We start from the raw sequence: 17,698 nt of genomic DNA, 5'->3' as shown, positions 1-17,698 counted from the left end.
TCAAACCAACTTCTATGGAAGTAGACTTATGGGACACCCTGTACAAGTGCATGCACACGCATATGGAATGTTATAACAGTGATATGATGTATTACCATGGTGAAGGGTAAATCGTTTTTCCTTTTTGGTTCATTGATGGTAGATTGTCTCTCTCAAATGGTTTAAATGGTGACGTCATGCCATGGTTAACAGTGACACCATGCAGAACAAATTCTGATAACACCATTCCCTCACTTCAAGATGAAATCAGCATGACCTTCACATGTGATTTCAATTGCCCTGCCTTTATTGGCTTTAGTGACGACATTGGTTTTCCACTGGGATCTTTGGACCTTGTGGTTTCTAGGTCATATCCATACACTAAGACTCATCACCTGTTATAATTTTTATTAAAAAGGCATTATCAGACAGCTTGATCAAACAAGCTCAGGTGAAATGAGGACTTCACTTGATGCTGTTGTTATCTCAAGTTAGAATGCGCATAATCAACTTGACACACTCACCTCAAGTCCAAGTTTTGAGTAAAAATGACCAGAATTAAACCAAATGAAAGGGAAGTTTCTTCAGCATTTTCTTGAATGGTCAGTTGTAAATCCAATCAAATGATGGTTAGGACTCAACAGATGTTTTGACTGCTGGGTGAGTGACCATGCTTTTCTTCATCACCAAGTGAAAAATTTCCCTCAAGAAACCTTAAATGCTTAAAAACTGGTTTTTTTTTTTTTTAAATTGTAATGGGCATTACATGTTTGCATGGCTGAATTTCCAAGTTTATAACAAAAGTTAACACATTTGCACATTGTTCAGATTTCATTTTCAGTACACACAACAAATGAGAAAGACAAGTGTTCTTTAAAGATGGTTTAGCATCAGTGCACCAGTCCACTGGAGAGCAGCATCTTTTCACTGGATTGGAGCATAACAAGTCAAAACTCGTGTGCATGCTGAACAGATGTAAGTCCCACTCAATCTACCACTATACAGTTAAAAATTATAATGCTCATTCACCAAACGTTTTGTTCAAACTTTGTACGTACATATACATACACAGATATACAACTTATAACTTAATCGAAGTAGTCAATAAATATTTATACTGTAAATATTAATATTCTTTAATATAATCTCCTTATGCAACATAATCATCTATTAGTAGTCATCTGTGGATGGAGTTAACTAAAAAATCTGTATGTTGATAGAGTTGTGATACTTGATAGAAAACCTGTATTTAAGCAGCCAGAGAAAACTTTCAACATGCAATTTATTGAAGATGACTAAAGAACATTTCCAAATGTACAAGACATATTTTCTAAAAAAAACTGAATTTCTAGAATGAACTGAACTATAAAATGCAAAATTAATACAGTAATGGAAGCTCTGCAAATCAACAGGAAAACAATCAAAATAATACGAATAGTTAACTAAAAATCTTTTTTTTTTTGGTAGTAATTGCTGATAGATTTGGACTAGATGGATGTCCAAATACAGACCATAACTATTTACTGTTTAAGACTGCTGTCTGACATGTTCATAGTCTATGTTATATTATAGATCAGGTAATGAATTTCAGCTGAAACAGTTATTTATATCTTGTGATGAATACCTGAAATTTTATATCACTTGTCAAAGCATACATACACTGGTTTATACAAGTAGTTGTTAACCAGTGGTAAATATTATTTTAAATTTTTACTGCAATTATGTGCTCCCTATACTGCATTTTTATAAAAAAAATAACCTTTTTTTATATAACAAAGATTTCATATAATAAATAAAAGTAAATAAATACAGGTTAAATGAACAAGATTCTACTGTTCATCCTTCATGTTAAAATTCTGGTCATTTGATATAATTAAAATTTTTTTATGGGGGGGGGGGGGGAAACCTCTCCATGCTGGTGGAAGCTGCAAGCAAAAAAGAGAGAGATCCAACACAAACTCCAGCAATTTTTATTTATCAAATTTTAGCTAATTATGTATGACAAATGTTTCTTTTAGCTCCCTCTTCTCTAAACAAAAAGTATAAATTAGCGATTATATTAAAACCATATCTGAAGGTGGATGCAGAGCTGTAATGCCAATTTTTACCAATTTCTTAACAAAGGGATCAGTTCAGAAGAATTTTAGCTAAGAGTCATCCCAGTTGAATAATCTTAAATTTTATCAAAAAATTTAACAAGAATCTCACATAAGCTACTTGATAAATCCTCCCCCATCCCCCTCCAGCACATCACTATGTGCTCACCCAGGGATGTGCTGGAGGATTTATAGGGATTCCAACTATAAATGTAGCAATTTTTTTTTTTTTTTTTTAACAACAATACATATACCACTAACAGAAATTCAACTTACCTAACTGTCCACAAATCTCACACGGTTTTGGCTGATTAGGCTTAAATTCTTCTCGGATTATGGTGAAATTGGGCTCATGAGTTGCCAATCCTACATAACAAAACAAACATAATTCAAGAATTTTGGATGTTGATTATCAGCATTTCTCAAACTATGGTCTACTTACCATGAAGGTGTGTCATAGTTTCTGAATGGTGTACACAGGTAAGAACATTTAGATAAAATTAATAAATTCCTATTTTCTACTTTAATTTCTAATGATATTATATACTTGGATCTTAGAAAGGCTTTTGATACTGTTGCACATGGAAGACTGCTACACAAATTGGAGCAGTGTGACATTGGAGGCAAATTGCTGCTATGGACAAAGGAGTGGTTGAGGGGGAGAAGACAGAGAGTGGTAATCAATGGACACTGCTCATCGTGGACTAATGTTATTAGTGGAGTCCCTCAGGGCTCAGTGTTGGGTCCATTATTGTTTTCTGTATTTATAAATGATATTGATGATGGTATATCAAGCTTAATGTCCAAGTTTGCAGATGATACAAAGGTTGGCAGGGTTGTCAAGGACACTACTGACACTATGCTGCTGCAACAGGATCTGGAAAGGTTGAGCAGATGGGCTGAGAGGTGGCAAATGAAGTTTAACATTGACAAATGTAAAGTACTACACATGGGAAACAGCAACCCCAGAGCAACGTATCAACTCTGTGGTACTACACTGACAGTGGTAGAGAATGAAAGGGACTTGGGGGTGGTTGTGCAGGCAGATATGAAGTTCTCTGAGCAGTGCAGACAGGTTGCAAGAGTAGCTCATGGAGTATTGTCAATGATATACAGGAATTTTTCCAGCAGGGATAAGGAGGTGATTATTCCATTGTATAAGGCAATGGTCAGGCCACACCTAGAGTACTGCATACAGGTCTGGAGGCCTCATTTCAAGAAGGATGTAGAGCTGCTGGAACGAGTACAGAGAAGGGCAACAAGATTAGTGAATGGAACAAAGGGGTGCTCTTACGAAGAAAGGCTTAAGTTTTGCAAATTACAGTGTCTGGAGACTAGGCACCAGCGAGGTGATCTGATAGAGGTGTATAAAGCCTTGAATGGTTTAAGCATGCTCAATGCTGATGGGATTCTTCCTCTAGCTCAGAAAAATCACCTGAGAGGGCATAAATTCAAATTGAGGAAAGACAGATGTAGGATAGACGTGAGGAAATTTGCCTTTAGCCAGCGGGTGGTTGGTTGGTGGAACAGACTTCCATCCATTGTGGTGGAGGTTGATAGCCTAAATAAGTTTAAGGCTCAGCTGGACAGGTATTTGGAACAAACAGAGGGGTGAAGTGGAAGTGGGTTTTTTTTTTTTTTGGCTGATGCTGCATAAGCTTGCTTTCTTGCATCAAATGCCTCTACTAATGCTAATGCTAATAATATCCAAATTAAAATCAATGTTTAATTTTTCATCTTCTGTATTACTGCCAGTCACACCATCAGTGCCTAAAGACAGCATGAGTGTGTTCTCTTTAAACAATTATTGTTACTTGGACTGTCTTTCAACCTTTATGGTAATGCTAACCAAAAGCATGGTTGAATGAAACTTCACCTTATTTCCAACTAAAGACAAACTGTGGCTTATACTACATTCAAGTTCCATTACTCAAATGGCCTTTTTTCCCACCCACTCAAGCTGAACACCATATTATGAAATCCAACCTCAGAAATTCTTAATATCAAAAACATGTTAAGAAAACTGTTTTTTTTAATGAATTAGGTTTGTGTATTATTTAACAGGGTTCTCCTCAGTACCAGTCAACATTGAAAATTCAGAGAGTGAGCTGGTGAAAAACATAGCTAAGTAGTGCAAGAGAATTATCAACCAAGAAGTGAAATGTAAATTGGCCTTTCTATCAGAAATTTATTGCCAGCTCTCATTCACCTAACAAGCAATCATTTTAAATGTCTGAACAGTGTGGGTGTGCTCCTTCAATTTCAGAAATGTCCTTTATTCCAGTTTTACTGCTTCTTCATAAACCTCTTCAAAGTGTGTGTTATCTTGACTCTAGAAAATTACTTTTTTATTCAGCACACAAAAAAGGTGGTAAGTGGGATTTTAATAATAACAGACCCAAACATTTTAAATTCCCTTCCAGAAGTGCTAGATATTATCATATATCACAAATTAACTTTGTATCTAAATTCAACCCATGTACCTCAACACCACGGATCCCATAGAATCTGTTAACTCAAATTTCATTATTGACCTTGGTAATAGTAATAGAGGCATGTGATGCAAGAATGCAAGAGCTTGTGTAGCATCAGCCAAAAAAAAAAATTTATATATATATAATAATTGTACAAAACCAAATCAGCAGCAATCATATATATCTCTATATGCAGAACAGTGATTGTATGGTTCCATTTACATAAACTCGTCCATACCAGTTTGTTTGTGATGAAGCCATTATAACATATTCCCTGGTGAAATGTGTTTATGGTAAAACAATATTTCTCTTCAAATTGTACGTAAACATCAAACCTGAATATATATATATATATATATATATATATGTTATATTTCGCTGATAATAAGAACTAACAAATTTTAATTAAGGCTCTACTACTTGCCATGTCCTCAACGGCCCTCAGAGGCATGGCAATTGGTATAGCATGAGTCACAATTTCTGCTAAAGACAACTCTCATTCATTTCTTCGATATAATAAAATTATGCTAATGGAATTGTTATTACATAGATATATCTCTCTAGTTTCAAGAAAGCAAGGTTCTCTATGTTCATATAGTCACTGAGAGAGAGAGCTATGATTTACCATACTGTGCCTCGCTTCAAATTTTTTGCCATTCCACAGTTTGAGAACCACTGCTATACAAAAATTCTAGTGTCTTTGACAATTTACTCAATCTCCAAATTACATTTGCACGATATTCATTAACCATGGCTCCTGTGCTGGCTACACACCTAAATTCATGATTAATAGCATTCTGTTTTGGTTAAAGGCACTTACTCAGTTCTACTCACAATGAGTATTGAAATTCCCCAAAGGTCTACTGCAAGCATTTATTATGTTTACAGTTGACCTTACTATCTTTGGAAGAATTCTGTGATATGCAAAGATATCAAAAGAATAACCATAGTTGCAGATCTCTTAACACATTCGCTGCTGGTCATGAGTCAGCATGCTATCGTCAATAGCGCAGCATAGAAGGAGGAGACTGTCGCCAGAATCCGAATGTGTTTCCATAACGAAAAAGCTTGAAAATTAGTAATAAGGGATTGTTAGGTATACCATATCAATATTCAAGTGTCGTATAAGCAATTTCCAAAAGATCTGAGATTCATGCGCCTGCTTGTGATAGGCACTGGAGGTCAAATTTGGCTTTAAATGCCGCATCACGCGCTGGCGCGTGACAATAAAACATAATAATATAGTATGTAAATAATAAAACAAAAAACATGGCAACATTAAGAAATACGTTTCATTTCATACCAAACCAATACAGATTACAAATACTATGTGTAAGAATGTTACTTATGTATAATGTTTGCACAATCTAAGCAAAAGCCGGGTGATCCTTCACAAACACTGCAAATATAGATTGTATCCTTACGTTTCCCTTTGGAATAGCAACGCTTGCATTGCTTCCTCAGTATCTTTCCGCCTTTCGCTGCTAACTGAATTAATCAGCCTCACTATGAATTCAATCTCACTATGACTGAATTAATCAGCCTTTGGTGATGCTGATTAATTCAGTCATAGTGAGATTGAAGACAGCCACAGAAGCTAAAAATAAAATTTTGTGAGGGCAGGGAAGGGAGACACAATGCAGAGATTAGTAATTAAATATTGAAGTTACATTTAATGTTATATAATAAAAGATCATGTGAACACATAACAGGCACACCAGTTCCCAGCAGAGGCAAGATACAAAAATAAATTCTACAATGCCAAATTCAACACAACTAAAACAAAATCATAAATATAAGCACAAAACCACTACACATGTGGGACAAAGTGCCAAATTCGCCATGCCATTCTACTGATACTGCATGTGCCACATGAACAAAACAGGCATAAAAAGAATAAACTTTCTGTATATAAAAATAAAATCTTAGTTTATATTCACTTCACATTACACAGTAAAACAATTTGAAATAAATTTTTCCAACTTACAAAAGTTTTAAAAAAATCCTTACTTAAACTGCTAACATAATAATAAAATATTCGCCAGACCGCTCAGAAACTATATCAGGCCAAAAAAATATAGCATATCCTGGATAATTGCATGTCGAGTCAGGTTTGATAAAAATATTTGTGGAAAAGGAGATTTTCCTGTTTGAGGCAAAAGTTTCCTTGAGACAGTTGTTATGTTATTTTGGATTTTAGGAGCATTAGCAACTAAGGTCCTTGAGGTTGTCACTGACATTCTCTCAGGTAGGCCAGACAAACTGTACTTGCTACCTGGGAGTTTAAAACGCTAATGGAACTGATATTCGGGTGACACTCAAATAAAGTGGACCCAATTTCGTCAAAGTCCGGACGTCCAGTCTGTGACAGCCAAATCTTCTGCTTGCACCTTCACGATGCTGGGACCGTTAGTAATCCTGGGTATAACCTCCATGCACAAGTACATGGTGGGTGACCACCCAGCTGTGAATCAACGTAAGCAGGGGTCGAGGTGTGGCGCCCACACCACATGGAGGAACGCCGCCCCTCTATGTTACCAGGCAGTACTAGGTGGAAGATGACTCTCATAAACCGGTGCAATACCACCACTGCTTATTGGAGGCTTGAAGTGGTGGAACCCATGTTTAGTCTCTAGAGCTAAGTTCCGATCAACCATTCCCTATCTCTTCCATCATGCAGTATGATTGATGACTTTTGAGGTTATGATGAACATCGTGGCAATATTCGATATTCCTTACATTTCGAGGGTACAGCTCTAAAACAGTGTTCGCAGGCCGGCCGCTAGTTAGTACACCAGACCGAACCTATTGGTAACTCTCTAAGGGGCTTCCGGATCAGCTAGTGTATAATCTTGCTACCTCTACACTGCCAGATAGTGACTGGAGGGAGTCCGGGTAGTGTGTATGCGGGGAGCATTGTAGAGGCCACGTTATGTCAAGGATCTGGGTATATTCTCACCATGTGTATGCCATATCCAAAAATTTCATTACTTCTTACAGCATGTCCCACCCTCTTTTTCTTACTATTGAATACACCATGAATTGCCAAACTAATAGAGCAAGCTTATTTGTGAAAAGATCTAAACCTCCCAAGCACTTCCTAATTCATTTGGTCTCAATTCTAATCTCAACGATGTCCATTTCCACTTGCAGTCTGCCAAACCCCTTGTACTTTTTCTGACAGAATCTCAGTTATCGGTTGATTCAACTACTGCTCATCTCAGATACCCAAATTATTCGCTTTATGATTCCTTTCGCCTCAAAGGTGGTACTTATGCATATGTCCGTTCTGATATTCCCTGTCAGAGACTTGGCAATTTGGAATCTCCTCTCTTTGATCATCTCTGGCTTAAAATCTCTCTACCTCATTGTGTCAGATTCATCTGCTGTCTCTACAGTTCTCCCAACTGCACTAATGACTTGAAGCTCTTTAACTTCCTCTCTTTGTAACTTGATTTTCTCCAATGCAAATTTCCTAACAGTGAGGTAATTTTCCTTGGTGATTTTAATGTTCACAACTCCAGCCGTTTTCTGTTTTCTAATCACACCGACCTAGCTGGTCAAGATGCTGGAGCTTTTGCAATTATTAATGACCTTGCACAGATTGTTCATTTACCTATAAGAATACCGGACAATCCTAACCATGCAGCCAACACGCCTGAACTTTTTCTCACAAACAACCCTTCTAAGTACACGGTCGAAGTGAGTGGTCCTCTAGGCAGCTCAGATCACAACTTGGTGAATGTCTCTTCTCCAATGGAACCTTTATCTCATGGCTATTCCCAACCTCGTGTTGTTTGGAATTACAAGAATGCAAAAATGGGATGACCTGCGAGATTTCTTTTCCTTGGTCGGATTACAGTTTCAAGACTTCTGATGTCAACGTTTGCTTAGATCGTGTCAGTGAAATTATTCTTGCAGGAATGGAATCTGTTATCTCACACTCCGGTTTAAAATCTCGTCCTTTATCTAAACCTTGGTTTTCCAATAAATGTGCTAAGGCTGTACAAGAGAAGAATGTTGCATATCGTAACTGGCTTGTTTCTAATTCTTCAGTTTCATTTTCTGCCTACATCAAAGCTCGCAACAATTGTAAAGCAGTTATTAATCAGTCCAAACTAGAGTTTGAACAGGCTAAGAGAAGAAAACTTGCTTCTTGCCCTAATGGTAGTAGCCGAGCATTCTGGTCTCTTGCCAAAGCTATTGGCCGCAACTTTTGCCCATCTCTGCTCCCACCTCTGTCCAAACCAGATGGTTCTGTTGTCACTTCAGCCAAGGATAAAGCTGACCTGCTAGCATCCCATTTTTCTTCCAACTCATATATTAATGAGCTTGGTAAAACACCTCCAACCATACCCAACACACTCCATTCAATGCCTCCTGTGATTTTCCGTCAAAAGGATGTTAGAAGGATTTTGACGACTCTTGATACTAAGAAAGCTCCAGGCCCCGATGGTATTTCTCCACTTGTTCTCAAAACCTGTGCTTCTGAACTTACTCCTATTCTTTGCCACCTTTTTTCACTTTCTTATTACAAAGGTGTTTTTCCTTCTGCTTGAAAATTTGCTCATATCCAGCGAGTTCCTAAAAAGAGTGACAAATCCCTCCCATCCAATTATCGTCCCATTGCAATTACTTCTACTCTTTCTAAAGTAATGGAGAAATCAATTAACCGCCAACTCTTAAACCAGATCGGACCTTTACGTAAGGGAAAGGGGATAGTAATAAATACACCAGCTGCCTTTGCAGATGAACTCAACAGTTATTTTGCATCGATATTTACAAATGAAAAGCCTTTTGTGGCAATGGGAAATTGTGGGAGCGAAGTTAAAAAATATGTAATTAATGATATTGAAATTTCGCAAGATTATTTAATGAAAAAACTTTCAAGCTTACAGACTAGTAAGGCTCCTGGAGTTGATGGAATATACCCTATAATCTTGAGAGAGGCGGCAAGCGAGTGCATTGAACCACTGAGGCTGGTTATGCGAGCATCACTAGACTCTGGGGAGATTCCCTTGGATTGGAAAAGTGCAAATGTATCTCCCATACATAAGGGTGGCTCTAAAAGTGAAGTGGGAAATTATCGACCTGTCAGTCTGACTTCAGTAGTAGGGAAAATCATGGAGGCATTAATCAAGGGTGGAATTCAGGATCATTTGGATCGAATTGAAATTCTCAAGGATACTCAGCATGGTTTTGTAAAGGGAAAATCATGTTTAACAAATCTGGTTCGCTATTTCGAAAGGGTCACTCACGAGCTGGATTTAGGGAATAATTTCGACATTGTTTATTTAGATTTCAGCAAAGCTTTTGACTCAGTCCCACATGAGCGGTTGCTTTATAAGCTGGAACAGGTTGGAATCACTGGGAAAATCCTTAGATGGATAGAAGGATGGCTTCAGGGCAGGAGGCAGAGGGTTGTAATAAATGGCTATTCCTCAGATTGGGTTGATGTAAGAAGTGGGGTTCCCCAAGGATCAGTATTAGGACCACTGTTGTTTTTAATTTTCATAAACGACATTGATGAAGGGATAGAGGGCGTGATGTCTAAATTTGCAGATGATGTTAAAATTGGTAGAGTAGTTAATGATCACTGTCAAGCTGAGCTTCTTCAGAGAGACCTAGATAGACTTCAAGAAGGGTCAGAAAAATGGCAGCTGTGCTTTAATCCAAAAAAGTGTAAGGTATTACACCTGGGAAACAGTAATCCCAAAATAACTTATTCACTTGGTGGAGTTCAACTAAACCCAGTACTGGAGGAAAGGGACTTGGGTGTTACGATACGGTCAGACATGAAATTCTCTGAGCATTGTAAACAGGTTGCAAGGAAGGCCCATGGTGTCCTATCGATGATCTATCGAACTTTTGCAAGTAGAGATAGGGACGTGATAATCCCATTATATAAGGCCTATGTTAGACCACACTTGGAATACTGTGTTCAAGTATGGAGACCGCACCTAAAGAAAGACATCGAGCTTCTTGAAAGGGTGCAAAGAAGGGTAACTCGCCTGGTGAGATCGGCAAAAGGGCGTCCTTATGAAGAAAGACTTCGAATATGTGGGTTGCAGAGTTTGGAAACTAGACACCTTAGAGGAGATTTGATTGAGGTGTTTAAGGCTCTGAGAGGCATCAGTAAAATGAATGAGGACAAAATTTTCAAGATTATAAATGATGCTAGAACTAGGGGACATAAATTCAAGTTACGCGGGGAAATGTTTAGATTGGACTGCAGGAAGTTTTATTTTAGCCAGCGAGTTATAAGTTGCTGGAATAAGTTGCCTTCATGGGTGGTAGAGGCCGACAGTTTGGAGAAATTCAAAGGTCATCTGGATAGTACTTTCGGGTAAGGGAAGCGCATAGGATGATAGGATTAATTTCCTTTTTATTTAATTTTTAATTTCATTTATTATTATTATTATTTTTATTTATTTATTAATTATTATTATTTATTTATTTAATTTTTGTTTTTATCATTGTTTTGTTCGGATTTTTTTTTTTTTTTTTGGCTGGTGCAGCATAAGCCATAGGCTTTCTTGCACCATACGGCCGTTACTAATACTAATACTAATACTACCTAGAAACCTTCCGTCTGATCAACAATCGCCAGTATGGATTCCGTCAGTGTCGATCCACTGGTGATATTCTGGCTTATGTTACCCATTTATGGACTAATTCAATGGAAAGGTTCGGTGAAACACAAGTAGTTGCTCTTGACATCTCAAAGACTTTCGATCGTGTTTGGCATAAAAGGTCTTCTAAACAAGCTTCCATCTTATGGTTTGCCAACCGTTTTTAGTAAGTGGTTATCCAGTTTTCTCTCTGATCGCTCACTGAGGGTGATGGTAGATGGCTTTCTGTCTTCTAACTTCTCCACTAATGCCGGTGTCCCCCAAGGTTCAGTTCTTTCCCTCACTCTTTTCCCTCTTGTATATTAATGACCTTCTTACATTGACTGGAAATCCTATCCATAATTTTGCCGATTATAGCACATTGCATTCCACTTTCCATTTTGAGAAACCTTGTCCTGCTCAATCAGCTTCAACTTCTCGAAAATCTGCTACCAGTTCCTTAAATGCCGATCTTCAGGTAATTCCCAGTGAGGCAAAGACAACTTAGTTGATTTCAACCCTTCTAAAACTCAGTCTTGTCTTATATCTCAAAATTAGACTTATATCTCGCAAAAAGGATTCATCTGCTCCTATGCTTATCTTTAGTGACACTCTGATTTCTAGGCAAAATGATATATCTCTTTTGGGGATTACCCTGACTTCTAATCTCTCTTGGCACAAGCACATTACAAATATTGCTTCATCTGTATCCAAAAAATTTGGGTTTCTCTTTTGCTCTTGGCGTTACTTTTCTTCCAAACAGCTGTTCACTCTGTATAAATCGCAAATCCACCCTGCCATGGAATATTGTTCCCACATCTGGGGCGGTGCCCCCAAAACCTCTCGCAAGCTTCTTGATTCCATTCAAAAGAGGGCTTGTTTGTTTGGTTTTTAGGAGCATTAGCAACTAAGGCCATATTGCTCCGGGAAATGCTTTGGTCATTCCCTGACCTTTCCGCATCTTCCGTATTTGGTGGTGACGGGCTCGAACCCCGGTCTAATCAAGAAGCGTGTGCTACGCACTGCTGCTCCTTCCCACCTGGCTACGGAGGCACCTCAGAAGAGGGCAGTTAGGTTAATTAATGATTTGTCTCTAACAGTCTCTCCACTCGCTGTCTCATAGACGTACTGTTTCTGCTGCATGCCTCTTCTACAGATACTACAGATTCTTCTGAATTGGCTTCTATACCACTCTCTCTTTCAAAACAATCCGAACACGTGCCACCACCCATTTACTGTTCAACTTCAAACTCACAGAACCAACTTTTCATCTTCCTCATTTATTCATTCAACTGCCATTTTCTGGAACAACCTTCCTTCATACGTATTTCCTGAAAATTACAGTCTACAGAAGTTCATGTCCAATGTCAACAAATATCTTCTTTCATCTTCTCAACCTGCAATCCAAGCACGGTACTAAGTACTATAGGTTCTAATACCTCTCTTGTTTGGGGTTTACATTAAAAAAAAAAAAAAAAAGGCCATATTGCTCCAGAGATATGCTGTGGTCATTCCCTGACCTTTCCGCATCCTCCGTATTTGGTGGTCACGGGCTCAAACCCCAGTCTAATCAAGAAGCATGTGCTACGCACTGCTGCTCCTGCCCACCTAGCTACGGAAGTGCCTCTTGAGTCAGTGAGGCCAAGATAAAAGAGAGAATTTTTGTGGGTGCTCAAATCAAATTGCTATTCCAAGATTAAGAATTCAGTAAAAAATTAAATGCTAAAAAAATAAGAGCCTGGAAGGCATTCGAAAACATCTGCCAGAACTTTTTAGGCAATGAGAAATCACAAAATTACAGTGAAATTGTGGATGAGCTAATTTTAGCATGTAGTCTGGCTGGAACATGTCGTTAAAGCATCATTCCCATTTAGACTTTTTTTTCTGAAAAGCTGGGAGTGGTCTCCAATGAACATGGTGAAAGGTTTCATCAAGATATTTCTCAAATGGAAAAAAATAAATAAATAAAATACAGGGAAAAAGAGTCAAAATATGTTGGCATCTTATATGGGAGACATCAATGGACAATTATAAAAGGCAAAAAAACCGACAAAATAGGTGTTTTGTTATGAGATTTTTGTAAAAGGAATAAGGTTAACAGACCCATTGTTCAATATTTAGTACCGTGTGTGACATTTTCTTAAAATATATGCAATCTTTTTTACTAGAAACTTAGTTTTTGACTTTAATCCCTTCTCCCTTAAATTGGTAGGTGTTACAGATATATGGTTGCCATATTTGAATTCAGCAACGTCAAATCTACAAGCCTTGTAGATCTCAATCTTTGCTCCCTGTTAAAATCACCCAGAATTTTAACAGGGAGGGAAAAAAATGTTTTTTTTTTTTTTTTTTTTTTTTTTTCTGACCAATGTATCCTTTGTTTTGAATAATCTGATCATACTTTTGAATAATCAGCCTGAGCAGAAAAAAAACAGAGTGATTCAATTTTCAAGTTTGTAAGAGAGGAATCAATTAAACTGATTGCTCTCTTTTTGATAGTCTAGAAGTTTACGGGAATGCCCTAACAATGCAAGTACAGTAAACCCTCGATTTAACAGACCCCAATATAACAGATTTCGGATTTAGCGGACCGGACAAATAATAAGTCATTAATCTCGACCATATTATTATTTTTAGGTTATACAAAACGTCAGTGTTATTATTAATTAAAAATTAATAATAATTACCTATTTCCATTATTGTTTTGATAATTACCTACTTTTAATTTTATAATCAAATTCAGGAAATTGTTTTTTATTCTTTCTGAAAATGTGTTCAAATAGCTGTTTTCCCAGATATCAGATAAGTACATGTGGTGACTTGCTGAACTGTGCTCAATGTGACTCGGGACACTAAACTGCAGTGTCTACAGACTTGCCTTGTTTCGGTCTCAGTCTGCCTCAAACTATCGTGCGGTCAGGTTGTATATAGTGTTTCTGTGATTTCTGAATTGTGACTTTATTTATTAAATAATTTTGCAATTCTTACAATTTAAAATGGATGTCATCAAGTGATAGAGGAGTTAAAAGAAAGTGCGTGTTTTACTACTGGTACTGGTATGGGTGTTTAAGGGCACAAGAGTAGCATAGGCCAAACTGTGCCATAACTTAAATGTGGCACAGAAATTAGAGCTAACTGAGAAATTAGAACAAAATGTCTCAGTAAAGTGTTCGTGAAATTTATGGCATAAAAAAAAAAAAAAAAAAACTGTTTGATATCCGTAAATCAAAGGCCAAATAGCAACATTTTTCTTTAAAATAGTGCTGATAGCTCTAAATGTGGTTCAACAGAGGGGTGTAGAAAACATGAAATCTGTGCAAGATAAAAACTTAGAAGAAGCTGTGTATAAGTGGCATGTTCAACAGAGATCTAGTGGTGTTAATGTACGAAGTTTTGAGTTGAAATCTGCATGTGAACCTCTTGGAAAACACATGGGACTTAACGTTAAGGCAAGTGATGGGTGGCTGTGGCATTTTAGAAAAAGGCATAGCATTGTGAACAAGAAATTCTGTGGTGAATCTTTAAGTGCAGACACTTCAGAAGTTGAGCATTTAGAAAATTTATCAATGAACTTAATAAATGTGAAGACCTTATTTTATCATAGGTTTACAATGCCGATGAAACTGGCCTGTTCTATCGTGCTGTTCCTGAAAATACGCTAGCCTACAAACATGAAGACAGCACTTCTGGTCACAAGTTAAGTAAGGAGCGAATTTCTGCCTTACTTTGTGCAAATGCTGATAGCTTGCATCGCCTGAAGCCATTGGTGGTGGTGGTGGTAGGGAAATCAAAGAAATCACACATGCTTAAAGACATTATAAATCAGTTACCTGTTATTTACACTGGCTCAAAGAATGCATGGTTTACTTCAGAGATTTTTTCTGACTGGTTCTTCAACCACTTTGGCCATGATGTTATTTGGTTTTTAGGAGCATTAGCAACTAAGGCCATATTACTCCGGGGATATGCGGTGGTCATTCCCTGAGCTTCCCGCATCCTCCGTATTTGGTGGTCAGGGGCTGATGTGAGGCGTTTCCAGACAGATGTTCTGAAAATTTCCCCCAATAATGTAAATGCATTGTTGCTTCTTGACAACACCCCTGCTCATCCTAGTGCTAAGAAGTTAGTTAGTAAGGATGGCAGAATTAAATGTCTTTTTTTGCTTCACAACACAACTTCAGTTATTCAGCCAATGGACCAGGGAATAATTGCAGCCTGCAAGAGGCTGTATAAGAACTTTTTGGAAGAAGTAATGGTTGTGTTGGAGGATGAGGTCCTTGAGGTTGTCACAGACATTCTCTCAGATATGCCAGACAAGCTGTTCTTGCTACCTGTGAGTCTAAAACACTGATGGAACTGATATTCGGGTGACACTTAAGTCAAATGGACCCAATTTCGGCGAAGTCCGGACGGTCTATGACAGCCAAATCCTCTGCTTGCACCTTCACGATGGTGGGACTGTTAGTAATCCTGGGTATAACCTCCATGCACAAGTACATGGTGGGTGACCACCCAGGTGTGAACCAACGTAAGCAGGGGTCGAGGTGTGGCGCCCACACCACATGGAGGAACGCCGCCCCTCTATGTTACCAGGCAGTACTAGGTGGTAGATGACTCTCATCAACCGGTGAAATACCACCACTTTGCTTATTGGAGGCTTGAAGTGGTGGAACCCATGTTTAGTCTCTAGAGCTAAGTTCCGGCCAACCCTTCCCTATCTCTTCCATCATGTAGTATGATTAATGATTTTTGAGGTTATGATGACTGTCGTGGCGAGATCCAATATTCCTTACATTTCAAGGGTACAGCTCTAAAACGGTGTTCGCAGGCCGGCCGCTAGATAGTACACCGGACCAAACCTATTGGTAACTCTCTAGGAGGCTTCCGGATCAGCTAGTGTATAATCTTGCTACCTCTACTCTGCCAGATAGTGACTGGAGGGAGTCCGAGTAGTGTGTATGCGGGGAGCATTGTCGAGGCCACGTTATGTCAAGGATCTGGGTATATTCTTACCACATGTACGCCATATCCAAAAATTTCATTACTTCATACAGCATGTCCCACCCTCCTTTTCTTACTATTGAATACACCATGAATTGTCAAAATAATAGAGCAAGCTTATCTGCGAAAAGATCTAAACCTCCCAAGGACTTCCTTATTCATTTCACAAATATACGTGGTCTTAATTCCAATCTCAACGATGTCCATTTCCACTTGCAGTCTTCCAAACCCCATGTACTTTTTCTGACTGAATCTCAGTTATCAGTTGATTCAACTACTTCTCATCTCAGATATCCAAATTATTTGCTGTATGATTCCTTTCGCCTCAAAGGGGGTACTTGTGCATATGTCCGTTCTGATATTCCCTGTCAGAGACTTTGCAATTTGGAATCTCATCTCTTTGATCTTCCTTGGCTTAAAATCTCTCTACCTCATTGTGTCAAATTCATCTGTTGTCTCTACCGTTCTCCCAACTCCACTAATCACTTGGAGCTCTTTGACTTCCTCTCTTTACAACTTGACTTTCTACAGTCTAACTTTCCTAACAGTGAGGTAATTTTCCTTGGTGATTTTAACGTTCACAACTCCAGCTGGCTTCCATTTTCTAGTCACACCGACCCAGCAGGTCGAGATGCTGAGGCTTTTGCAATTACTAATGACCTAGCACAGATTGTTCATTTACCTATAAGAATACCGGACAATCCTAATCATACAGCCAATATGCTTGATCTTTTTCTCACAAACAACCCTTCTAAGTACAAGGTCGAAGTGAGAGGTCCTTTAGGCACTTCAGATCACAACTTGGTGATTGTCTCTTCTCCAATGGAACCTTTATCTCATGGCTATTCCCAACCTCGTATTGTTTGGCATTACAAGAATGCAAAATGGGATGACCTGCAAGACTTCTTTTCTTCTTTTCCTTGGTCTGATCACTGTTTCAAAACTTCTGATGTCAACGTTTGCTCAGATCGTGTCAGTGAAATTATTCTTGCAGGAATGGAATCCTTTATCCCACACTCCACTTTAAAATCTCGTCCTTTATCTAAACCTTGGTTTTCCAATAAATGTGCTAAGGCTGTCCAAGTGAAGAATGTTGCATATCGTAATTGGCTTGTTTCTAATTCTTCGGTTTCATTTTCTGCCTACACCAAAGCTCGCAACAATTGTAAAGCAGTTATTAATCAGTCCAAACTAGAGTTTGAACAGGCTAAGAGTAGAAAACTTGCTTCTTGCCCTAATGGTAGCCAAGCATTCTGGTCTCTTGCCAAAGCTATTGGCCGCAACTTTTGCCCATCTCTGCTTCCACCTCTGTGCAAACCAGATGGTTCTGTTGTCACTTCAGCCAAGGATAAAGCTGACCTGCTAGCATCCCATTTTTCTTCCAGCTCATGTATTAATGATCTTGGTAAAACACCTCCCACCATTCCCAACATGCTCCATTCAATGCCTCCTGTGGTCTTCCGTCAAAAGGATATCAGAAGGATTTTGATGAATCTTGATGCTAAGAAAGCTCCAGGTCCTGATGGTATTTCTCCAC

General features: G+C 38.3%; 1 protein-coding gene across 2 annotated transcripts in view; it reads right to left on the bottom strand.

Annotated features, from left to right (window-relative positions):
- Rat1 (5'-3' exoribonuclease 2 Rat1) overlaps window positions 1-17,698 on the bottom strand; it is a 458,579-nt gene that overhangs the window by 310,423 nt on the left and 130,458 nt on the right. For both annotated transcript variants that reach the window (XM_090376618.1, XM_090376619.1), the window contains exon 9: window positions 2,352-2,441. In XM_090376618.1, coding sequence (XP_090232744.1) covers window positions 2,352-2,441 — 90 coding nt within the window. The remainder of the gene's footprint in view (window positions 1-2,351; window positions 2,442-17,698) is intronic.

This window comes from Mastigoproctus giganteus, chromosome 6 (assembly GCF_048544385.1).
Source record: "Mastigoproctus giganteus isolate SK-2022 chromosome 6, ASM4854438v1, whole genome shotgun sequence".
Taxonomy (NCBI): domain Eukaryota; kingdom Metazoa; phylum Arthropoda; class Arachnida; order Uropygi; family Thelyphonidae; genus Mastigoproctus; species Mastigoproctus giganteus.
This window is presented reverse-complemented; position numbering and strand designations above follow the sequence as displayed.